At 40.3% G+C, this 26,829-nt stretch overlaps 1 protein-coding gene across 2 annotated transcripts in view; it reads right to left on the bottom strand.

Annotated features, from left to right (window-relative positions):
• Nucleotides 1-26,829, bottom strand: part of SLC1A2 (solute carrier family 1 member 2) — a 90,163-nt gene that overhangs the window by 23,061 nt on the left and 40,273 nt on the right. For both annotated transcript variants that reach the window (XM_010406471.3, XM_010406546.2), the window contains 6 exons: nt 13,423-13,562; nt 12,106-12,258; nt 11,242-11,492; nt 7,615-7,774; nt 4,237-4,363; nt 1,548-1,781 (listed from right to left, as the gene is read on the bottom strand). In XM_010406471.3, coding sequence (XP_010404773.1) covers nt 1,548-1,781; nt 4,237-4,363; nt 7,615-7,774; nt 11,242-11,492; nt 12,106-12,258; nt 13,423-13,562 — 1,065 coding nt within the window. Of the gene's footprint in view, nt 1-1,547; nt 1,782-4,236; nt 4,364-7,614; nt 7,775-11,241; nt 11,493-12,105; nt 12,259-13,422; nt 13,563-26,829 lie in introns of those variants that run through there.

The raw sequence follows: 26,829 nt of genomic DNA, 5'->3' as shown, positions 1-26,829 counted from the left end.
TGGAAAAATTGGTATGGTGTTAAGGACTGAAAAAGCCAGACAAAAAAATACAACCCATGTTGTTCCTAGACACTGGAGGACAGGAAGAAAGGATGTGAAATACAGTAGGAGGATAGGAAAAGATGTAAAATATGGCTGGAAGATAACAGCTCTTTGCACAGACACACAATGCCTTGCTTTTGTGGGAATATTTGAGGTCATTGCATTCACTTGCTCAAAATAAAACACCTTCATCCAAAAATACTGCTGAAGTGGAAACTCAAACGCTTCAATGAACAAAAGCCTTAGGTAAATGGTCAGTTATTAAAATTCTTGGGAGACCAGATCTCCTATAATCCAACATTGTTTATCACAGAGCCACAAAATTACTGAGGTTGGAATGCATCTCTGGAGGTCACCCATCCTGACCACCTTGCCCAAGGCATGGGCAGCTAGGGCAGGTTTCCCACATTTCCCAGGACAGTGCCCAGACAGGTTTAGTGGATCTCCAGGGCTGGAGACTCCACAACTCCTCTGGGTGACCTGTGCCAGCATTCATGCACTGTCACAGTAAATCACAGCAAAAAGAGTTTTATTGTGTTGAGACGGTACTTCCTGTGTTTCAGTTTGTGCCCACTCCCTCTCTTCCTGTCACTGGGCACCACTGAAGATGGGCATTGCTTCATCTTCTTGGCACTGTCCCACCAGATATTTGTGCAGACCAGTAAGGTCCCCCAGAGACTCTCGTTCCTCAGACGAGAAGCTGTTCAGCAGAATGGTTTGGGCTGACCCACAGAGACAGATGAATTACAGTTCTTTCAAAGCATTCTTCAAATCAAGAATGCTCACTTTTCTGGTGGTCAGTTTTGAACTAGGCTTTTTTGTTTTCCCCTTTTTAATTAAAATGGAAGATTAAATTTTCTTCAGAAATAAAACAAATATTGAAGGAAAACACTTTAAAATATGGTATTTAACTGAAAAACACTTTCAACACAAGATCTACTGACTGCCCCACTGCAAAACACCGATTTCTGATTTTACTGAATTTATTGCTGAGAGCTGTGTTACTTACAGACTTTGCTGTGTCTGTTCTGTGCATTAGCAACAAGTCTAAAATGCTCACCTTTTCACTGAAGTCCCATTATTTTGCCAAAATGGATTAAAGTACAAACTGAGAGGTTTTTTCCTTTCTTTTGTGAAACCTAGCAATGTTTGTTTGGGTTTTTTTTTTTCTTGAATGCAATGGGACTGGTCTTAACATGCTTTCAAAATAAATAATTATCACTTTTTCCTAGTTGAGGAAACGAACACAGAATTAACACAATTTGCATGAGTGATTTGGCAAACGGCAAATCCCAAATCTCTGCAGGTGGCTATACAACCTCTCTAGAAAATCCTGAAGGAATGTGGTATTTTGAGTTATATAAACATGGCTGTATTAAAAATAGTTTTAATTCAGTGGTATAAAATGATTTTGCAGAGAAGGTCAGAACAGCAGATGTACTATGCCTAAACAGCAGCTAATAATCTGCTACAAAATAAAGTACACTGGTATTTCTCGGGTGTACCTGGAAGCTGTGCCTAGTGCTGTAATCCACGCCTGGAAAATCCCAGCAAGGAATGAAAATGGGCTTTTCCTTGTTATCACAAAGTAGAGCAGAGGCAGGAAGATCCCTCCATGGATGACAAGACCCACAATCACAGTGACCATGTACATGCCAAGTTGTCTAGCAACTACTTCTAAGTCCTTGATGGCAATGATTTTTCCACAGATGAGGCAAGCAATACCCAACGGGGAATACCTGGAGAAAGAAAACAAGCATAGGCAGAACTCGTCTTGGCAGTATACTCATAAAAACTGTGCTGAACAAAATATAGACTGCAGATGAGTAGGGAGCTCTCAGGCTCAACACTGAGGTGCACATCAAGAACTGATGGACATTCAAGGGATAGTTTTCACATCTATTTAAAAAATAATGGCCATCTCCAGCAAATTCCCCATCTACTTCATTTTCCATCCTATCAAATGGAATATGCTTTTCCTGAATAGTTTTTGATCCTGAAACAACATTGTACAAGGATATGATAATGTCACACAGGCTTGCATCATTATAAAGAGTCATGTAGATTTGTTTGTAATACATAACTTTGACAACCCATTGTTTATCTGGGTTTCATGGGATTGAGTTATTTAATTCAGTTCAACTATTTGTTGAAATGAACTATTTATATCTTGAAGGCTGAAAATGTTTCCACAATGTTCTTTCAGTAATTCAGACAAATATTTTTTAATTTACGGATTCCTCATTAATTATAAGCTTTCGTTACTTAGAGTAGGGTTTTTGTCTCCTCAGTCATTAAAACAATACAAAGGAAACTGACTTTAAGGATAAAAGTGCTTCCTGGTTTTTGTTTGAATATCTCATGGTTTCTCAAGCAATGTGCCCAAGGCCTGGAAAGACTTCAATCACTTCAAATGCAAGGCCAGCTGTTATACCAGTTATCATAAAATGCCATGTTTCAATGAACTTGACAAAATACAGTTCTTATAGAGAGTTACATGGTGTCAGAGCCAGATGTCTGATTTGTTTTATGCTTGTGTAGCAGTGCCATGCTCCTGAGAGTCTGTAGGTGCCATGGGAGTTACAGCTGTCTGTGCTGAGAAATCATAAACCAAGCAAAACAAAATAAAAACTCTGCATAAGGATGTGCATTTTTCTTAATAAACACACACTAAAACCCCCTTGCTTCTGGCCTCCACAAGTCTTTAAAAATTCTAAACAGAGATGAACAAAAGGAATTCCCAACATCAATTTCCTTTTTTTTTCATGAGAAGAAAAAGAAAAGGCACATCAATAAAAATAAATATTTACAGTGAATTTCTTGAAACTTGAATGATTTCCTGCCATTGCAACACTGACTACTAGAGAGTGTTTATATTGTAGGCAGGGTATTATGTCTTGGGTCAACCAAATGGTGCTAAGTGAAGTAAGAGTAAATTCTAGCTCCTGGAGGGTTCTGGGAGTATAGTCACCATCTCTCTATAGAGTGGAGATTGAGTAAATATTGAAAGTTTTGTGAATAAAAACAACTGTGGTTTTATGCAGCAAGATCATCTACAGAAAAGCAGAAGCGTAACAGGAATGCAAAGTCATCGCTTCAAGTTCTTTCTGTTATTCTGCACATTTCCACACTCTTCTTACTGTCTGCATCACTCTTGCCTAACAATGTCCCTCTGAAACACTGGTGGTGCTGACAATCTGCACCTCAGACACCCTGCTCCCTTTCCTATACACTGTGTCCATTGAGCTCTAGAGAAGAGGGCAGCCTTGTAACTGAAGAAATCACTCCCAGGGACACCATGCAATCCCAGGTAGCAATGAGCCGTGATACGTGTGTTGTGTTGGAGTGGCTATTTCTACTCTCAAAGACCTAGGAAACACAGTAGTACTATGCCAAACATAGCAATGCATTTTTATGTTCTGAAAAACTGGTTGTATGTGAGATGGCCATGCTTGGCACTGCATACAAATAGCTCTGGGGAAGCACTCAGAAGAAACACTTAAAAAAAAAACCAACCAAAAAGAACCAAAATGATAATCCCCTCTCAGAAGTGTAAACAAGAGCTCAGACTTAACTGGGTAAAGTGACTTCCTTGAAGGCACATCAGGCCCCATTATTACAAATGGGTATACTTCAAAAACAGGGCAGGTATCTTCCAGTGACCCCATAAGGTTGTAAGACACCTTCTGCAGAAACTATGGGTGAAGGGATTACACATCACTGAAAACTACTGTAATTTTACTAGATGGTAAAGTATTTTTACTAAAGAAGACAGTGAATAAAGTGTGTCTCAAGGCTTTTTTTGTAATTATACCTCCTAGGTAATACCCTGGGATTATGCTAACCTCCCAGGAAGACTGGGATGTTCTTATGTGGGGCATTCTTGCTTGCTTAGGTGTCCTCCTATGAACTTCCATAATCAATGTGGCTTTTGAAGGCCTTTGCTGGTACATGCATGTGTTGTATTTCAGTACACAAAGAACAGAATCTTCAGAAATGTTTCAAACTAGGTCCTAAGTAATCCTGACCAAATAGAAATAATGCTGCTGTGGTTCTAATATACCTTTCAAGGCTTTAAACAGTCAACTATTTAATTACACTCTTTAACAACAAACTGGCATCATTATATTAAGGTTTTAAGAGGGCTTTTTAAAAATAATCTTTTTGTGCTGTAAGTCAGAACTACAAACTTACCACATGATCATAGTTACTAACTTCATTACAATCTCATTCAGGATGTTGAAGAAATCCACCATCATCTTGGCCTGTTCTCCCATTTTCCCCATAGCAATGCCAAAAGCAATAAAGAATCCTATCAAACCTATTGGGAAAAATTGCAAGACAAAAAGAAGGCTTTTAGGAAGTTTTTGCACCTAGTCAATGTCTTGATACTATCTGCTAATCCAGATTTCACAGAAGCACAGAATCACAGTTTAGGTAAATTTGGAAGGGACCACAGTGGGTCGTCTTGTCCAACCTCCCTGCTCAAGCAGGGCCATCCTAGAGCACATGGCACAGGATTTCAGAACTATAGGGTATTACAAATGTCTTGGGTCTTTTTAATATGTACTAATGCTGAACTACCATGATCAAATTCAGAACAACTTTGATTCTTCAATGTTTTACTAAATTCCAGTTTCACAGCCCAACTACGGTTTTGTTGGTTTTTTTCCCTGAATTGATCTGATCATCAAAAAAGTACATATACAATAATCTTCTCAGTGCCATGCAGCTACTAGAAACCTCATGAGCTCTGGTAAATGGGAAAGGGAACACAGTGCTGCACCATAACTCTCTTGTTAAAACAGTTGCTAGGAACCAAGAGGAATTTTCTCAGGCTTTACAAAAGTGCCTTGACAGATTCAGCCTACAGACCAATCAGTCCTGGAGTGCAGGGAAAGGCAAAAGTAGCCTAGAACTTTTGCAGGTGAGGAGTATTCCTCTTAAATGCAGAAGGCAGAAGTAAATGAAGAAGGTGGGAGGAGAAGGTGGGTTTTTCACTTGATCACAGAACTGCCAATAAGCAGATTAACCTCACTGAAAAGGCTATCAGTGGATACAAAATCGTAGCATTCAATCTGGGTAACACTTGGCTCCAAAACGTAAATGCTGAGGTGTGATTATCTGGAGTATTGGACTATCAGTGTGAAAAAACAACTGATGCATCTGTCATGGATTACTTTGGAGCTATTTCTTCAATGCTAACCTTTTCCATCCAGCAATTTTCAGTGTCCAGAGTTGGATTATTAACTGATACTGACAGATGGTTTGAATCTTCAGTGATCCTTCGAGGCTAAATTTTCAGTCATGATATGAGTCCAGTATTCAACAAATGTGTAAACTCATCTGGGAAATTCCTATGGAAAAACTTACTGGGACACAAAAGCATTCAAAGATAAGGGAATCTGAGCTGCCAGTACCCTGGGAAAAGACAGGCTGTCCCGTATCTTCACACTGGGTTTAGCAACCAGATTTTTCTTCTTTTTTTTTAATCTAATTTCCTGGATACAAAGTCATTCTTTAGGACCAAGCTATCTTTGTTGAGTCAGTTGAATAGGGAAGTGAAGCATATGTTTGTGTGCTGCAGAGCGTAGAGAAATGATGAAAAGCTTTTCAAAGACCGAGTTACTTCCTGGAATTCAGAATCTGCATTAGAAAATGTTAATAGGTAGTTTTGTTCATTAATTCCAAATGAGCTGTTATGTTACTCATGAGAGTCAGATTGGTTCCTATTTGCAGGAATTTGCCTGGCTTGTACAGCTTTTTCAAACTGGATGGAAATTCCCACAACATCTTCACTTCTTCATTCCAAATCAAACCATACCAAACCAACCCAAAAAACTCTACATTTGAGAGTCATTGGTCAAAACACCACACCAAATTTCCCAGCATATTTCTTTTCTGCAGGAATTGTATTCAGGCTTCTAGATCTTTTCTTATCCATGACAGAGCCTGCACAAAACAAGCCCAGCATTAAATGTAATGCATCTCTCACATCAGAACAACTGTTTCATTTTAATGCATAAGCAGAATTCCAGGAGAGAAAAAAGCAGGTGAGGGTAACAGCACTGGCACTGAGCTGCTGCCTCATTCATGGTGCAAAATGCCAACTTGCAACTCTGAAAGTGGCTTCTCTGCCCACAGATGTTGAATGGAATGAGAGCCATGAAGGCAGGCAGGATACAAGGCTCTTGTAGAGCAGGCTGCTTCACAGAAAAACAAGATCAGCTTATAGATGCTATCTTCTCCGCTATATCTAAGCAAAGCAGCCACTCAACTCACCAACACCTCAAGAAGGTCTGCAGACACAGCAGCCACTGTGTCAGCAGGAGCTGTTCAGCACCTGTAAGAGGCCATTTGCCCTTCAAAGGTTATGGCCCAGTGGTGAGAGAAAGCAGGGGATTAGGTAGCCCAACATACTGTCCCACTTTGAGGACAACACCGATAGACAGAGAGGTGTCAGCCTCCGCCTTGTGGACGTGCTGTCACAGAGCATCTTTGAGCGTAGGTGTGAGGCTACAAATTGAGAGCTAATCTGTGACTGACTTCACCCACATGCAGAAAGCAAGGAGTTGAAGGAGGAGCACTCCTCTCTGGGCTGACAAAACAGGGATTCTAGACACAGAAGAGAAAATAGAAGTGGTGTGGAAGATGTTTGTTTCTCATGTGCCCCCACCCCAGACTGAATAGTTGCTTCAGGAAAGGGTGGGAGATAGGCAAAGTTTTCCTACCACCTCCACTTGCTGGCTTGTCCAGACAAGATGGCATGATGGCATTTGCAGCTGGTAAAGGTCAGCAGCCAAGATGAAAGGAGGAGGGAGCTGTGACTCAGAAATGTGTCAAGTCTTTCTGGGATTTTTCTTGGGTGGTGTGGTTCACACTCCACCTCTCACTTCAAGCTCTGCCTCAAGCCAAATTAGTTCAGCACACCCGAGACACCACTGGAAACAACTTAGCTCAGCTCCATCAGGGGGTGTGTGAAGCACTGGCTCTTGAAGCTCTCCCCCATACTGTTTTGCCAATACACATTAGTATTAGCCTAGGTCAGCTTCTTCTAGGATGAAAGGATATTTTTGGTGTTGCAGTGGGGATCCTGCAACACACATATATCAAACCAGGAGTCCCGTGGAAAGGAAATATATACGGACAGACAGATTCTTGCTAGCTGTTTCAGAGAGATGTTTATTTCTCCAGCCGCATGGCCGGAGCTCTGCCGAGGAACTGTTCCAGTCACGGGACCAAGGGTCCTTCTGCCCGCGCAGGGAACACAAACCAACCAATGGGAACGAGGCTGAGCAGGGGCAGGGTTTTGGTACCTCCTACATGCTTTGCCACTGTACTCCAATTCATAACCACAAAGCTGCCAATCCAGAACAATTCACTTGCTGGTTTCTGTGGTATCTCAGAGACCAATGGACAGGACACCTAGTAGGTGATAACATTTGGCGATTATCTGGAGAGACTAAACGTGCACTGAAGAGCAGATTGGACAACACTGACTACACCTAGCCACAGCAAAAAGCTGTGACATACATATGAGGTACATATTTGACAGGCAGAAAATTTTCTTACCCAGGACATTCATGCCATCCTTAAATTCAAGTCCTTTCTTAATGACCATCTGGGCTTCAGGTGGTGCTGTCTCATTCACCATAGCAATAGCAGAATCAGTGACATTAGGTGGCTCTTCAACAGGTAGTGGCACCAGCACTTTCTTGGTGACAGTTTGTATCTGAAGGCAGTAAGAAGGGAGCATGAGAATGGAAACAGACTGAATGCAATCCATATGGTAGATAAGGAAATAATAATAAAAACAGTCTTCACTTGAAATTCCAGGGAGCTATATTTTTGAAGGATTGGACATGCATTCCACAGCCTCTTACCCTTCTTCCAAAACTAAGTTTATTTTTCAACAGTTCTAAGTGCTACAAAGTCCTGGGGGTCTTCCTCATTACTCTAGTGTGAAAAGTATGGTAAATGCATGTTTTTTATCACTACAATGAAACATTTTACAGATAGTTCTTTTGGCCGGGCAGTTCACAAAGGATGCTTCCCAGACTGTGTGTTACAGGTTGATACCATTTGTTTAACACCAAAAGGCAAGTGCCTCTAAGATCAGTTATGGCAGCAACTCTGCAGTAAGGCTTGTAATTCAGGACAGTCTGTCCAGCTCAAGTCATCCCAGTTTGATGGTTAACTTGAATCAAAAATTTAGGACATTTCCAACACTTCTCTTACACCTTTTGAGCTCTTGACTGCAATAGCTCAAAATGGAATGTACACAGTCCCCTGAGGTCTCTAATTAAAAGATTTTGAGTGATAGATAACAGAAAAATTACCAATGCTGCCAGATACAAATCTGACCACCTCAAAAAAAGAAGGTATCAGCTTTTGAATGCATTTGGACCCCTCCTGGCACATGAAAGGCAGGGTAAAGGGAAAGCTGGGAAGGAGTGGTAGGAGGAGAAGTGAGCTTGAGTTTACAGCTAGGAAAAAAGGGAGGAGGGACTGGAAAAAGAGATCTGTGATCTCCCTAAAAGCAACAGCTTTTAGAAGGGATGTTTTCCTCCCACTTCACACCTTGACCTTTTTCCACCTCTTCATGGTCCTGGGACAGGTAAAACAGTTTGGAAGCTATGACTGGCGTGACATGTTTTCCCACCTGCTCCCTACTTCCCTTGCTCCTACAAACACCTTTTAGCAAGGTAACAGAAAATGTGCATTAGCTTTTCAAAGAGCATTTGCAGCTCTTTCCTGTTGACATGGACATTGTAGTACTATAGATGATGATCCATATTTGATCCATATGGTTTAAAGCCTTATGGTTTTAAAATACCTTACATCTCTCTTTCTAAAACCTGCTGCCTAAATCTGGAGAGGAGGATATAGACAGAAAACCTACGTAACTTTGCATGAGAAACTCTTCAGTTGTCCTGAAACCATCTAACATTCTTGCATGCCTACTTTTTTCAGAGTTAAATTTTATCTGAGGGATGTTATCAACACAGTTTTTTATGTGAGGTATTCAGAATGTAAGCATTGAGTAATGGAAATTAAACTTAAAACATGAGACTCTTCACTCACAAATTCCACTACAATCACTTAATTCAAAGATCCTCGGAAGTCCTTTGCACAAGGCCACAGTCTCTAAAAATGCTGAGTATGACATAAAGCTTATATTCTGACACATCTGAGACTAGAAAGCTGTTTAAATGGTATAGTCATATTTACAGATAATCCCATGGTTTTTCACGGCACATAAAATCTTCTGTCTGCGGGAATAGCAATTTTCATTATAAATTTAAACTTTCTTGTGGACCATGCTAAACTTCAGGAAAGACTGAAATCTCATGATGGCTCACAGTCCAGTTTGCAAATGAACAGTTCCAAAGCTGCTCATGAATCTCCTCACTGTGTTTTGCCTGGTGGCAATGGAAGACACAGAGAACTCCCCTCACACTGTACAGCACCATTGCTATGCACCTTTCAGAACCACTCTTTGCAGCATTACTGCAAAACGTTTCTTCCTCCTAAGGCTACCTGGAAACTCTGAGTGTCTATGGAGAGAGACTATATGAATGTAGGAAAGAAAATATATGCTGACACCATTAAAGAAGGTAATTTTCCTTCTAAAGAGAGAGAAAAGTAAAGCCCAGCTCCTTACAGAGGAGTTAAGGGCTAACAGAAGCACAAGTTCCATCTAGTCACACTTCACAAATGAAATGTGGCTTTATGGCAAAGGTTTTCACTAGAAATTAGTCTGGAATCTGCTGAAGTCAAACACTGAATCCAAAAAGCTCAGATTTTTTTTTTTTTTAACTACATTTCAAAACAATTGGTGAAATTGGTGATCCATAACTAGTGAAGAAACCTGAACATTTCAGTAACACTGAAAAAATAAGATTAATGTTATAAAAAAAACTATCTGACACAGGTAGCTTAATTCTTATTTTTTCTGTTTTTTGCCCCTTTGTCAAAATAATTGACCATTTTCAATTGACCAGAAATTGAATTTTCCTCTCTTCCACAATTCAAATGAGGGAGAGGATGAAGAAACATAAGCACCCTGCTTTCCTTCACTCAGTTTTGCAAAAATACATTTTGCATTACATGTGATGTTTAGCCACCAACAGTTTGACCACGACTGACATTCCCATGATGATTTGGAAATATTGAGACTGTTCTCTTTCTAAATCCCAAAGGATTATGTGTTTTCATGTGGAAGTCCATGTAAGAAGTGAAGCAATCCAAGGGCTTTTGGCAGTTTAGGTTACCCTCCATTCTTCCACTCTCCCATGGCCTCTACTCCCTTCCCCCTCTTCTCTTTACTTTATTCTTTGGCCATAACCACAGCACAAGCTATCATGCCATTTCACACAGGAACACTTAAGAACAAGTTTGGCAACAAATCCTGTTACATCAAAAAACAACCCCAACCCCAAAAAAACCTATTTGCATTACTTTCAAACAATTCAGTTGGAGGAAAAAGCAGCTTAGAAATCTGCTTAAGTAGAAATTAGGAAATGTATGTTTTTCATTTATTTTACCTCTTAAAGTCAAGGTATTTTGATTAAGCACTGGTGAAAAGTTTTCAGACAAAATTATCTCCCTACAGAGCAAGCAGCACATTGTGCAAGCATCCTTCCTTCCCAGCATGCTCCAAAACTGGTGAAATGGAGCCACCTGTAGGTGGGTCAGCCCTTTGGATCTATTTTCCCCACTGGAAATTTTCATTTATTTTCTATTTTCATCCGGACTCTAACACAGCAATAGAGGTTATGAGAGGTTGGGGCTTGGGCTACATTTTTGGCAACGAGCTGGAATGAAGATCATCCATATATTCCAAACAGGGCATTGCAGAACCATCATCTCTGTAACTAACAGCCAAGTTAAAATTCAACCTGGGTGAAAGACCAAGCCAGCATTCATGACCCTAGATAATGTATGAAAAGCATGGAGAAAATTAAAGTTTACTTCATAACAAAATAAACTTTTTTTAAAAAAATAATTTAAATAATAACTACAGGATAAACCAAGGCAGCTATAAATAATGTTCTTTCATTTACTTGCTCAAGGCTTTAGACCTGTATTCCTCTTTATATCATTTCTCTGATTAACCTAAATAATGACATTAACTCTGCAGACAACCCTGGCAAGTAAAAGATGTAAAGAATATTACCAAGGAGCAGAAGGACTTACCTGCTGAAAGCATGCTTGAACCAGATTTTCAGGGAACAAGTTTCGGATCAAATCCAAGAAGGCATCCAGACTAGATACTTCATCATTCTTCTTCCCTTGACCAAGCTGTTTCTTGAGTTTCGGATTCCCCGGATGGATGGCCAGAACCAGAATCACACCCAGCACAGCAGCAATAATAGTGGTGGACATGTAGTAGACCATGGCTCTTGTCCCCAGGCGGCCACTTGCTTTAGCATCTAATCCAGACAGTCCTGCAGGTGTTTAAGAAAAAGCAAACATTGACACTCAATACCCAATCCAATAATTATAAAATAAAATCCTTTGTAATTTTCAAAGTTTAATGACTTCCTGTGGGTGCCTACTTTCATCCCTCGGATGTTCTCACCATTGGACAGGTTACTGATGCTTCTCCCTCCAGTTGTGTGCAGTGTCTACTGCTAATAATTTAAAGAGAAGCATTTAAAACTCCATCTAATTGAAACACTGAAAAATAGAGAAGATCTCTACCATCTTTTGCCCTTGACTTCTGCACACTGGTCATGGTCTAGCTGACACCACACCTTCAAGAAGGCTAGACTCACTAACGTCATGCCATTTTATTTGTAAGGTCCCATCCAGAAATTAGATCAAACAGCACATTAAGAAATTTCTGACAGTAGCATGTGCACATGTGTTTGCAAATAAATTCACTGGACAATATACATAATAAAGCCAACCAAGTCATTCAGGAATTAACTCTGAAATACACACTGCAACTGCAAAATGCTGACAGGATCACACTATTATTCTTCCTACATAACAAAATGCAAACCAGGTGATATCTGTAGAAAGCATCTTAAAGTATTTATGGCTAATGGATCTTACCTGTGATTAAACTGGAGATAATTAAAGGGAGGATCAGCATTTTTAGCATCCGCATAAGTATATCTCCCGGGAAGGCTATTAACATGACGATGTCAGGGTCAATAGGTGTTGCTAGCCGAAGAAGACCCCCACACACCGCACCCAGGATAACACCTGGAAGAAGAACAAAAAAAAGGAGCAGGTGGGTATTGGGAGAAACTGCCAGATGTGAAATACTCCACCTATCTTTGAAGAAAACTTGATTCTTACAGCTCATGTATTATTCCTTTTTTTGATGCTCTGCATTCTTCTCTTTGTGCTGATGTTCTCAAATCACAACCAAACCCTTCATCATTTATGTGGATTTCTAAAGTGATAAAACTTAAACCTCCCTCTCAGGATTGAGGCTGTTAAAGCACAGATTAGGAGAAAAAAAGGCCATGTCTACTTTCATAACATGATCTTTTTGGACAGGTTATTTTATTTTACATCCAGGATGCCTTTTTTTTCCTGATCAGAAGCCCAAGTCCCAAGTGTAATAAAACCTGATAGTAAAGCTTGTGTTGTGATCTGCAGCATCTCTGACTATGAAGTATCTCTTTGATACAATGAAAAATGTATGTGTATTTAAAACTTTTTCTTTGGACAGCATCACGTACACCTTTAAAAGACAATTCAAGGCAAACACTGCAGCAGTATGGGGTTTTGCAGGCTGAAAATATGGACATGAAATTTGCAGCTCAAGACCAGTTGCAGCCGGTTTTTCAAACAGTAACAAGAGTATGTCTACAAATTTGCTGCATATGGCTGTTGGGCTTTCAGTGAAAAAGAAACAGGCAAAGAGCCCGTGAACCACAATAAAATGTCAAACTGTTCCGTATTTGGAAGTTGCTAAAGCCAGAGGCAATATTCAGGATGAGATCATGGAGCGTTGGCTTACAGCTACAGAGAGGGAAGAGAAACCTTAAAACCAGTGAAGTGTAAACTGAGAGATAAAAGGAAAATTCGAGAAGTTTGTTGTTTTTTTTTCCCCCCAAATCAGTGAGAGAAAAAAGGTGTAGCACATTCAGTTCTCCTGAATGACACTGACCTGACTGGCCTAGGGGTTTAAATCACACTCCCTTCCAAACCAGACACAGAATGTGCCTCAGTGGTATGGATTTGCTCTGTGTTGTGTCAGGAGAACCTTTCTCACCTGAACTACACAAGCAGTGCCCATGGGCATCCTATTTACTCTCTGGCTGTTCAGCTGGAACAGCTGAAGACCACAGAGGCTGTGGTGCCACAGGAGCAAATGCAGATACACACGGAGTGTCCAGAGCAGCAGATGCAGCTTACCAAAGACAGTAAGAGTCAGGAGCAGATTCCTGTGGAGGGACTGGCAGAACTGCACACATATGTTCCTGGATCTGTGCTCCACTGGATTTAAATGACTTTCATGCATCCGGACTTCTACTTGCTTAGGCATATTGTTGGCACTAGAATAAAAAGTGAAAAATCAAGTAGAAGTTATAGCACAAGATGCCAAAAGGGAAAGTCTGGATTACTTCCATCATATATAACTGGGGAATCTGACGCATATTCCACCACCTCCCACATTTCATAAACACTGCATATTTACTGCTCCAAAGAAGTCTCTGAAATGGCAATGGTGTGTCCTTCTGAAGGTGTAGCCTTCGCAGTATTTTTTGTGGTTATTTCTCAAATGGTAGATATACAATCAGAATTAATTCACTGGACATATAATCCCAGATGTTTCATGGACTAAGGTACTGGTGTGGAGATAGAAAACTCAGTTTCTCTAAAGACCATGGCTGTTTACTTAAGCAGGAGAGACAGCTGAAGAACAAAGTTTCTATTAGCAGAAAAATGTAGATTTTATTATCTTATTTAATTCCAGCTGAGGATAATAGTTTAAACATTAGGATTTATTTGCAAAACAAAGCATTCAAGAACATTTTGCTTAATCTTTTGAAAACGTTAATTTAAACATTAACATTTTATTGTAATATAATCAGAATGTTGAAGTCAAGAGAATACTTTTAACTTGGCTGTAATGAGACTTGAACAACCGCCACTGAAAATTGGTCAGAAAACTATGCATTTCCCAAGAAAACCTTTGGTTTCATTGAATTGGCCGTGGTTAGAGGAAAAAGTTTTTTTACTAACTCTGGTTTATATTTGAGGAAGTGTGTAGTGGGTTGATGCTGGCTGGATGCCAGGTACCCACCAAAGCTGCTCGCTCACTCCCCTCTGCAGCTGGACAAGGGAGAGAAAATTTAACAAAGGGCTCATGGGTTGAGATACGGACCGGGAGAGATTGTTCATCAAATACCAACATGGGCAAAACAAGCTCAGCTTGGGGATATGAATTAAATTTATTACTAACAAAATCAGAACAGGATAACGAGAAGTAAAAGTAAGTCCTTAAGAACACTTTCCCGCCACCCCTCCCTCCTACCCCAGTGATGCAAGGAGACAGGAAATGAGGGTTATGGTCAGTTTGTCAGCCGAAGTTTCTCCCGCTGCCCAGGGAGAAGAGTCCTTCCCCTGCTGCACCATGGGGTCCCTCCCATGGCAGACAGTTCTCTGCGAACTTGTCCAGCGTGGCTCCATGCCACGAGCTGTAGTCTAGCCAGAGCTGCTGCAGCATGAGTCACTCCCACAGGCAGACAGTCCTCCTCAAACTGCTGCAGTGTGGGTCACTCTTCCATGGTGTGCAGTCCTTCAAGGACAGACTGCCTCAAAATGGGTACACAGCCCCTCTCTCCACAGGTCTCCCACGGGCTCACAGCCTCCTCTCAAGCATCCACCTGCTCTGGCATGGGGCTCCTCCATGGGCTGCGGGTGGATCTCTGCATCCCCGTGGATCCCCATGGCTGCAGGCGCACAGCGGCTTCACCATGGTCTGCACCACAGCCTGCAGAGGAACCTCGGCTCCAGTGGCTGGAGCACCTCCTCCCCCTCCTTTTCCACTGACCTTGGTGTCAGCAGAGCTGTTCTTCTCACATGTTCTCACCCCACTCTTCTCTGGCCATAATTACATCTGAGCAGTAAGTTTTTTTTCTTCTTTCTTAAATCTGTTATCACAGAGGCATCACCACCATTCCTGATTGTCCCAGCCTTGGCCAGCGGCACATCCATCTTTGGAGCTGCCAGGGATTGGCTCTGCTGGACACGGTCAAAGCTTCTGGCAGGTTCTCACAGGAGAAGCTTCTGGTCACGGTCAAAGCTTCTGGCAGCTTCTCACAGGAGCCACCCCTATGGCTCCCCTGCTACCAAAAGCAGGCCATGCAAACCCAACACAAAGTGATACATACATGAGTGCAGAACTGCAAAAGTCATGCCTCTAACTTTCTCAACACCTGAGAAATTGGTAGCAATAGACTCCCTTTTTATATACAAAATATTAAAATGTCTTGGAAAAAAATACCAAAAATACTACTATGAATCAGACATTTCTCCTAAAAGTTAAGGCTGTCTATTTAAATATGAGAAATAGGTAAAGAACAAAATTTTAATTATCAAGGAAACTATACTTTTTGAGATCTGGTCTTATGCCAGATTAGGACAAGATTTTAGAAAATTTTCCTCTACAACAGAAGACTGAGGTTTACAGACCTCAAACAGGTCTGAAAAGATATATAAAGTTTCAGTGTTCTCAGTACTGAGCCATTTCCAATGAATCAAAACTTTTTTTTAATAATGTACAGCTTGTGTCTTTGCAAAGTTTCTCAACAAAAAGTTATTAGACTTGTAATAAGAATCCAGTCATTTTGATGCAAATATTTCTACAATTTTCCCTTTCAAATTAAAATTGCATTTCTTTCTAATACACTTCATGGTTAAAAAAATAGCACCATTTGAAAATGCATTAGAGAATATTCTTTCTTCTTTTAAGGGGAAAACCCCTCCAAGTGTTGCAATTTTTATTCTGCAATTTAAAAAATATTTCGCAGCAGTGGTCACAACAAAATGTGCTGCTGGTGGTGAAATAACAAAGAATACTAGTGCACATTCTGACAGCTCAAATGTGAGGCTTGCCTACTTCTTGAAGACTTACCAATGCAAGTATCAGAGAGACATAAGGATTAGCCAGGGGATAATGTGAGTGACTTGAGGAATTACAAGAAAGATGAGACAGTGTCTGCAGTTTTCATGCACATGGGCGCCTAAGCCATGAAATCACTGGCAGAAGTGCGCCAAAAACCCAAGGAACTTGGGATCCAAACTTTGCAACTGGGGATTACAACTAGTTTCACTTGCATTCCAAACATGAATATAGAACTTGTTTTGACCTATTGTTCACTACACATTAATTATATATTGCTCAGAAACTTTGAAATATGGACAGCTGAAACTAATTCAAAAGAGAACCTTGGAGTCTTGCTCACTGGTAAATAAGTGGGCGGAACTGCAATGGATCAGTAAACCGAAGTACTTGATGATTTTACTTTGGGCTACTTTGTGTTTGGTTTCCTGGAACCTTTTCCACTTTTCGAAGTTTTACACTCTCCATCACTTCAAAATTGTAAGTGATCCTTCAGCATAGGCTGAAATTCTGATGAGTATGGGGTTTTTAAAGAAAAAGACACAGTAGGAAAATATACTAACTGTGCACTCATGTTACAAAAAGGGATGACAGATGAATATCAGAACACAAAAAATGGTACCATAAAGGAATTAGCCCTGCTCTCAGCAACAAAATATTTATCACTGGACCAGAGAGGAAGTATTATTCTGGGCTTTTGACTATGTTATGGGAGGAGAGGAGGAGAAAAAATAGTGAAATATGAACTTTCTGTGAAGGATAAGAGAAGCTTCTTGTGTAGCACATGACAAAATCCAAACTTTGCAACAGAAATTTTCTATCCAATTACTAGAAGAGGAAAATCTGTTTATCTCAGAGTCATGGAAATTAATTCTTGTCTTATGGACTGTGACATCTTCCTTGCACTGGTTCTGTGCCTCTATTTGCATCTTGTAAATGATATTCAGCTCCAGGAGAATGCAGAATTTTTGCACCTGAAACCTGCAGTCACATAATGACACGACTGCAAGAAGTGCCTATTGAAGTCCATGGAGATGCACAGATGTAAGTCAGGGCAGAGTATGGGTCCTACAAACCAGATCCCCATGAATCTGTCCTACTCCTCTGCCATCTCCCTCTGATACTGCACGCTCGCATGCACAGCTTTCTCCATACCCTGAAGGCCACAGTGCCATATTAAAGCATGCAGGGAAGGGACTTAAACACGAATAAGGCTTTCTTCTGCTTCAGATTTTCATGCTGATGGAAAAAAATGAATGCATGACAGAGTGGAGCTCGACTACACCCCAGTTCACAGGCAGTGCTGTACTCAAGTACAAAGCCAGAAGAGTACCAACAACCAGAGGCCCTGCTGCACAACTGAACACCACTAATTTAATCTCAATGTTAATGGTACCTCTGTACACAGGTAAGTATCACAAAACAGTGAAGAATGCCTTTTAGCAGCTGTGATCTCTCAAACATGCAAATTATTACCTTAGTTAAATAAATCATTGTTCCATTGTGCTGAGCTTCTATGGCGATTAAAACAAAGAGCCCATTCTGAATGCTTATCTGAAACCCATCCGACCAAAACATATAGTCTAACTCCACTGAGGCCAGAACATACAGACATTAAATTAATTCTGTTCATTATTTTCTTATGTCATTGTGACAAGCAGCCAAACAGCTAAGCTACAAGACAGGTCCACGGAGAACTCATATGCACCGAGACCTTCAAAGACGATAATATTTACTGCTAACTACAGATGCTTAAAAACATTGACAGGATTTATGAAAAATGAACCAAATATTGGAAAATAAGTAGCCAAGTAGTCACATGAAACAGCAGATCATAACAAGCAGCACATACGAAGAGCTTTTGAATCATTTAGTAGAATGTTCTGCTTAGCTCAGTGTCACCTACCCTTCTCCCTTTTGAGGCAGCACTTTTCCCTAGAAAAGAGAGAAACTCCTTTGAGCCCAGGAGATTTGATTTGTATTCACCTTAGTAGGGTATAAAACTGTCCCAAAGTGAACCAAGTCTATATTTTTTACCCATTTCAAATATGCTTTACCCTGGCAGGGTGATACGTAAGTGCATTAACAGAACTTAGTATCAGAATTAAACTTCAACTTTACTCCCTTTTAAGCAAAGAAACAATCTCTTGCCTGAATAACCAAAAGGTTAGCTACTGTCCCTCATCTTCACAGTATGCACAAGGTACAGGAAAAAAAATCTGTCCATAAACATTTGAATTTACATTATCTAAATATTTACAGGTAGTTTTGCATGTCAGATATACAGTGCTCTATGAGATAATCTATTTATCTGCACTTTTTAGGCTGTAGTCTGTTTCTCTTGCTGGTTACTACACATAATGTGTCAAAATGCAGGAAAATCATTTATTAAAGCACCAAGGTCCCTGCTACTTTTTGTTCCTATTTCCTCCAAACATTTTCCTTAGGTTTTCTCTCAGCTCTCTCTGGGATAGTCTGCTCTCTATACCTCTTCATATATATATATATATATATATATATATATGCTTCTTTCTTGTATTCACACTGAAGCTTGTAGGACTAAAAGGCTGGGGGGAACTGCTTGCTTTTCCTTGGCTACCAAATATAGCTCCTTTCCTCACAAAAATTAAGCATTAATGATTTACACAGTGCTTGAGTGACAATGCCCTTTTCAGTCAGTTACAGGGAAAGAACGCTCCATCTCCCAAATACTCCCCCAGCTTGGCATAAATCTAGATTACAGACTAGAGGGGAAAAAAATTTTCATTTCAATGAAAAATGTAGGCAAAGACCATAACAAGGCTAGTGAAAACAGATGCTGGGGACAAGGTAAATTAACAGAGACCATGCTTATTCTGTTCAAGGTATTTCAGCTCTGTCAATTAACCAAGCAGGTATTCTCAGTATAAAAGTCTGCTTTGTTTTGTAGCAATTACTTCAACCTAGCTATCAAGAGCCATTCTTGAGAAAACAACCTTGGACAGACAGGCTTAAGATCAGGGTCTAAGAACATCTCTTGAGCTATATGTTTGTTGTCAAACCAAGCACTGGTCTCTTCTGAAGCAATGAGTAAACAGCAGCTATAGAAGTCCAATTGTTCCTAGAAGGGCTGTTCTTAATGAAAGAAGAAAAAAAGAGGAGGGATAGAAAGCTCAATCAGCTTTTTTGACCTCAGAATAAAAAGTGAATGGGCTGCAAATCTTGTCTAGTACCAATTTCCTAGTACTCAGACAAGTGGTTCAAACGTAGTTGGAGCTGAAAAGCCGTGGCAAAAATGGTATGATGACGTTTGGTGGACAGTAACCTTCGTGATTCCTCACTGACAGAGCTCCTCCTAGCAATCAGTGGGATTACATGGGAGTAAATGAGAGCTTAATATGCCCTGAAGAATACTGGCTTGCAGCAAATCTTGGATCTGGGTTGTATCTCTTCTCCTTTCCCTGGAGAGACAGTACAACACTGATTATTAAGGATTACATGCTGTGTTCATGGCAAGGAGAGGGAGTATGGACCTGCTCCACCCCACATGATCAGCTTACTCCTGTCTCATGTGTGGGAAAGGGTGCACTCTGGTTGCTAAATAAAACACGAGTGACTAGGAAAACTTATGGAACATCACCAGGACAAAAGGGATTTCACTGGCTGGATGTAAGGAGTCCAAACTGTTTGTCACAACTCTTGTGAAATTAGGGCTCAAGCATGAGTTCATCAAGAAACTTCTAGTTTGAATTCCAATAGTGTTGTCTGCTGCTTAAATTAATTATATCATGGCAACAGATGCTAAACTTCTTTAGGAAGACAATATAGCTCAATTTAGGGGACTGTATCGTTCCTCTATGCCATGCCATGCCATGTGCTATAGTTTGGGGGTTTCATTTCTTAGATTAGATTTATTTTTCAGACCCCACTGGAGCTGGTAAAGCTCATCATATACAGCCAAAATATGACAGGCCATGCAGGGGAAACAGCTAAAATATTTTTATTGTTCAAAACATACACTAGCTTTGGCATCACTCCTGCTATGTGATGTTCAGTTGTTAAATGTTGCATTATACATCAGTAAAATAATCTGGTCAGGTCTCAGCTTCTGCACAAAAATAAAAAAAGTGCAAAACCAAACCCACAAAACTCCTACAAACAAGAGTAACATAAGCTTCAGTCTGCAAGGGAAACATAAGCCTCAGTCTGCATTAATAAGGGTTTTAAGCTGCTTCTTGCTACTAAGCCCTTCTACTGCATTATGTAGGTTTTTTTCTTATTTGTAAGAAATTAATGAATTCTGAGTGGAGATTTACTATGGAGCCTGATTTGGCCTAGGGACTGGTATTACAAGCAACACCTTGAAGCATAACTGGCCTTTTCGCAGCAGGAAAAAGAACTTTTATCTCTGGGACAATTTACAGCCATGTTGTTTCCTCTGAGTTATCATTTACTGTACCTTCTGTGAGTTTAACATAACCATATAAGTTGAGTTTAATCACAAGCATATCGGAACAACCAGGGGGTCAGGCCCAGCCAGCGTGGGCTTATGAAAGGCAGGTCCTGCTTGACCAACCTGATATCCTTCTATGACCAGGTGACCCACTTAGTGGATGAAGGAAAGGCTGTGGATGTCGTCTACATGCACTTTAGTAAAATCTTTGACACAGCAGCCTCCTGGAGAAGCTGAGTTCTCATGGCTTAAATGGGTGCACTGTTCACTGGGTTAAAAACTGGCTGGATGCTGGGCCCAGAGAGGGTGGTGACTGGAATTAAATCCAGCTGAGGGCCATCTTTATCAATGATGTGGATGAGTGCTCCCTCAGTCAGCTCACAAATGACACCAGGCCAGGTGTCAGCTGATCTGCTGGCCAGAAGGCTCTGCAGAGGAATCCGGACAGGCCAGATCAATGGGCCAAGCCAATGGTATGAGGTTCAACAAGACAAAGTGCTGGCTCCTGCCCTTGGATCACAACCTCAGATAGCACTACAAGCTGGGGGGAAAGCACCCGGAAAGATGCTCAGCTGAAAAGGACCTGGGAGCTCTGGTGAACAGCAGCTGAACATGAGCCAGCAGTGCGCAGGTGGCCAAGAAGGCCAATGGCATCCTGGCCTGTATCAGGAACAGTGTGGCCAAAGGACCAGGGCAGTGATTATCCTCCTGTACTTGGCACTGATGAGGCCATGCCTTGAATACTGTGTTCAGTTTCAGGCCTCTCACTACAAGAAAGACATTGAGGTGCTGGAATATGTCCAGGGAAGGGCAATTGAGCTGGTACAGGGTTTAGAGCACAAGTCCTTTGAGGAGAGGCTGAGGGAGCTGGGAGTGTCAAGGCTGGAGAAAAGGAGGCTCAGGGGTGACCCTACCACCCTCCCCCCAGAACTGCCTGAAAGAAGGCTGTAGCCAGGTGGGGATTGGTGTCTTCTCTCAAGCAACTATGGATAAAACAAGAGAAATGGTCTCAAGTTGCACCAAGGCAGGTTTAGATTAGATATTTGGAAAAATTTCTTCACCAAAAAGCACTGGCTGCCCAGGGAAGTGGTTGAGTTACCACCCCTGGAGTTAATTAGTGTAGATATGGTACTTAGGGACAAGGTTTGGCGGAGGATTTGGCAGTGCAGGTTTAACAGTTGGACTCAATGATCTTAAAGGCCTTTTTCAACCAAAATAGTTCTATGATGCTACAATTACATATTTAAATAGCTGATCAGCAGCATCCTTACTGAACCTGAGAAGAATAATGTTCTGCACAACCTGACTTCTTACTCTGAATCAGTTACCAGTTACATCTGTCTCTTCTGATTTTTTTAAAGTATTGTTCCATGAGATCATTTAAGAAAACAACTCTTCATGATCTACCTGAGTGTGCAATCTTTAAATTTATGCTACATTTGTTTGCGTTTTTAAGACCCTATTAGAATTGTCATGAGATTTCTACTCATTAAACGCTTCCTTAAACACTCTCTCCAGCTTTTAAATCTGGCTCAGGAAGCTTAATTGTCCTGTAGAGAGAGGGTAGTCTATAGGCCATTTGATAGCAGGAACAAAGGAAAACGAAGTATAACATGACACAATTTTTTAACAAGTGCATTATCCTTTTTTCCATATCTATCCAGGTCTTTTCACAAATATATCATGTGGAAGAGAGACTTTTTTCCCCCCTGGGCTTTTTTTAATGTCTGACTGACTAATGTATTGACTTATTTATTAACTGGGCTGCAGCAATACATCTAAACAATAAGAAAGAGAGGCAAAGATGATGGATCTGCCAGGCAGGAATTCTTTTCTATTCATAATCACACATCCTGCGTATGGCCACATACATGGCTTTCAATAATCTCTTTAGACAGAGTGCAGTGCATGGATAATGTCTTTTCCTATGTTCAATTTTGTTTATTGACTTGCAGTTTAGATTTCATAAAGCATTTTATAGTGTGTTGTGTGGAAAAGAGAATTAGTCTCTATGGGGAGATCATGAACTAGAGTTCATTTTTCATGGAACCCTGCACTATAAACCACATGAAGACAACAGATCACATTGAATCACAGAGATTTTGTTAGAAAGAAGATAATTGTATTTTATACAGACATGTATGTACCTCCATACCTAGAAACTCCTTGGAAATGTCAGGTAGATAGGGACACAGCAACCAGGATAACAGCCAGGTGTTTGAAACAATGAGAGAGTGAAATTTTTGCAGTAAGTTGCAAAAGAGGAGATGTGTAACAACACCTCTGTACCCACTGCATGGTGGGTCTGATGGAACGGAGCCAGGGGAAGCTTTACAGATGTCCTTCCACCTGGTGCCTTTGGGACCCTGCAGAGCATTGCCTTCAGGCATCTCCTACCTAATCTTATGAAAACCTGACTTGAACATCTCAAAGAGACTGTGTATTGGAGTGTCTGACTCAACTTCCTGATTTAAACGTCATGACAAAGCCTGACAAAAAGAGATTAAGCTACAGTTTCTAAGAACAAAGCTAAGGTAGTTATTCAGACCTCACACAAGACAAGTGTCCTTGTAGGCTTCCACGGTCCTTGGCAAGACTCAGATTTACTCTGTATTTCAGACTTAAGAGTGCTATCAGTTCTATATGCAAGAAGGGCCACCAGTTTGTTTCTTGTTTGGACTAAACAAGGTGCATTTCTATCTCAGGGATTCTATTCCATGCATCATTCAGAATCTAAAGCAAGAAAGTGTGGTTTAGACCATACAGTATAATACCTGTCATAAAGATGATAATTTATTTATGTAATAATGCACATGTGGAATATCTGTCAATTTGCTGATAGGGCTTTATAGTGGTGTAACAACCTGGGACCGTGCATGCTTCATTACCCCAGAATTATGTACTGAGGCTGAGATGAAGAATTAAGGATGAATCATATTATTATTATTATTATTATTATTATTATTATTATTATTATTATTATCATCATGGCAAATTATACAATAACAGTGTACTTTGTGAAAAAAACTATTTCTTCACATCCTCAGGAACTCTGAGACAAGTAAAATCATGACCTTGCATTTGCTTTTACTCGGGGTGTGCCAGGCAGCACAAAGAAAAAGGCTATGAAATTACTGGGTATTAGCATAGTTTTCAAGGGCACTGAGCAAAGGTTAAGCCAGTGAGAATGTGAGAAGACCAGAAATGTAGCAGCTCCTAGACATGCTGGCTAGGGACAAAAAGGAGTAGAAGAGTGGGGGGTTTTGTATAATACAGAATAGTCCAGAGAGAGACTGATCAACCATCTCTGATTGAGATAGACAGTAAGAATTAATTTTTCATGACAAGGGGAAATAAAATGCAGTTTCTCCTATGAATTTATTTCTTGAGTAATGGCTCTCAAAACACTTTTTTTCCTGCAGTAAATTGTCACGGGTTTGTAACTGCAGGTGGCTACACCTGTGATTTGTGACCACATCACTCACACAGAACAAGTTTCTAGTGGCCAGGTAACTCCCCCCCGCCACGGCTGAATTAGTGCATCAGAAGTCTACTACTAAGCAAGTCTTAACTAAATCTGAACACAGTTATTAGCATTCATCTAGACACCATTAGGAATAAAAAGATGCAATCTCAATTGCTTAGTTTTTCTCACCAAATATGGGTGGTAACTATTTATTTTTAAAGTATGATATGTATTAATGAGCAGAAAAAATACAAAAACTTAGGAAAACCCTCCTTGCCTATCCTATCATGACTGTTGTTCTTGGTGTCTACTTTGAAAATTCCCTAGAGTTTTCACAGCAGCATGGAAGTACCCATCTAATGCCTCAGGAGTCTGACTAATGCTGGGCTGTAAAATTCCAAGTGATTTCAAGACAGTTGCAAAGTATTTTCCAGCTAAGAACAGTGACCACAGATGTTACTGCTTTAACCTGCAAACACAAGTTCCCTCTCATACCAAAACTTTGTATTTCTTTTCCAATATGCTTTAGAAGACACATATCCAACAAGTTGCTTCTTGAAGTACTAAAAGCCCTTTACTTTCTGATTTTTGAGAAGTGACTGAATAGTGCTAGGTTTACTATGCACACTTAATCAGAAGACTAGAAAAATTAAGATTAAAAAACCCAACCATCTGAGCTGCTCTCTGACATCCAGTGGCAAAGGTCTGAGATGGCGGCCCTTCCACATTTTCAGTATTTTCCTCTAAACCCTGCAAAGCGCACATGTAGATACAAGTTTGACAAGGCTTCAGATAATAAAAAGCAACCAAAAATGAACTAAAAGAATGCATTCATCTCCATGAGATGTTTGTCAAGGAGCCAGCACATAACAGTGCATCCAGCACTAATTCTGTTAGAAAACATTCCTCAGTGTTTCCTGTGGGGAAAATCTCTCTTCCAGAAACTGTTGCGGATAGAGTCAGGAACTGCACAAAGAGCAACTCCTAGGAGCCTACATGAAAACAGTTGAACTTCTAAGCAGAAAATGTCAGAATTTGAATTAGTGTATGAAGACGCGAAGTCCCAATTTGCTCTATGTACCCTAACAGATATGAATTCTCCTCTGAGTACAGATAATGGTGTTTCTCAGCTGTTCTCCAAAATCTGACTTACAGCTATAAAACTAGAAATTTACTACTGCAATCTCTGAGTGCCAGAAACCTCTATGAAAGTGCAGAAGTCTCACAGCATAACATTTTAAACAGATTGTATTTGTTGACCAGTAAAATGTTATCTCACAGGGCAAAAAGTAAAAAAAAAAAAAAGACATTTTAAGCTTTTTCTCTCACCTTATGGCATGTTTAGCTTAAAATGCATCCCATTCAAGAAACTCCTTGTCATTCTTTTCTCTTATTTCTTTTATTGGTTTGGGTTTAGAATGCCTGCTTCTCTTTTAATGCCACTACACAGACATTCAGATTGCTTTCATCACAACTACCACTCCAACAAAATTGCTTCAGCTAAATTGCTCATGTTCCTTGAAAAACACCTCCACAAAAATTACCTGGGCTGGGCCCTGAAAACGTGAAAAAACTTAGTTTTGAAGACATACTAACTTCCTGTAGTAAATTAAAGAGATTATAGAGATCACGTGTAGCGTAACAGAATCACTTGGGATACAGTTTAAAAAGAAAGCTCAGAGTGCTCCTTGGAGCAGTATTTGTGATTGCACACAGCAAGCTTTGAAGAGTGCATGCCATCTACTGGAATCAAAAAGACTTCTTACAGAGGAAGTCCTAAAAAGCAGCAGTAACCTTCACCCAGTGTAAAGCATCTTCTTCTTTGTCTCATGTGCCTTTGTAATTAGGGTTTGGAGCCTTTTTTTCATACTGTGTCTTTAAAATAAATGAAAACCAGTAGTAAACGTGCTTTGACCACAATCTGGTGAAAGGAAGAAAAAGTTTCCTATTCACATGTACTAGTAATTTATTCTAGTACCTGCATGAAATGGAATGGACATTCAGATAAAGAGGTTGCTCAGGTGATCTGCTTCTACTGTTCCCTCCTTACCAACATATCAGAGATGTCTGTTAGGAAACTACACTCAGAAAACCAATAGTATTAAGGTGGGAGCTCATAAATACAAAATAGCTTTCAGAAAGCAGAGTATATTTAGGATTATGGGCCTGAAGATAGGTGATTAGGTTGCTTTCTACCTTATACATGTGGTGCCCTCAGGGAATGCACCACTCCATCGAAAGATCTGCCTGTCGCCCCCAGGTCTGCTTACACTCATTTTATAGATGCAGAAGAGTTGAGAGAATTTCATCAACAGCAGGAACAAGATTATTTTTGGCATTCCATACGTCTCTATCCTAACAAGGCATTTTCTTGAACACTTTATTTTTCCTGCTTATTTAATATTGTCCACTGGACTGTAGCACCACTTGGAGTAGCCTCGGCTGAAATACTGCAGTTGAGTCTGGTGGTGTCTTCTTAGAGAGGTGCTTCACTTCAACATAGAGCAGCATGGTTACTGTGTAAGTGTTGAAGACAAAGCTCTATACCCAAGCTTGTGAGGCTCAACAGCAGGTTGCATTACTCTGAGCTGCAGAAGTTGGTTTTCTGATGATACAACTACTGTCACTGCATCAGGATCCAAGAGCTTCTGTGAAACTAGAACAGATTTTCTAACCTTGGCCAAACTCAACCATGGAAACTTGAATTTTTCAGTTAATGGAAACCTAACCTAATTGGTTCATTTACCAATTATTCCATTGTGTTTTAATATGAAGCAGATAAAACTAGAGAGGTCA

Source organism: Corvus cornix, chromosome 5 (assembly GCF_000738735.6).
Source record: "Corvus cornix cornix isolate S_Up_H32 chromosome 5, ASM73873v5, whole genome shotgun sequence".
In the NCBI taxonomy this organism is placed as follows: Eukaryota; Metazoa; Chordata; class Aves; order Passeriformes; family Corvidae; genus Corvus; species Corvus cornix.
The sequence above is the reverse complement of the archived record's forward strand: the minus strand, read 5'-3'. Positions and strand labels throughout refer to the sequence as shown.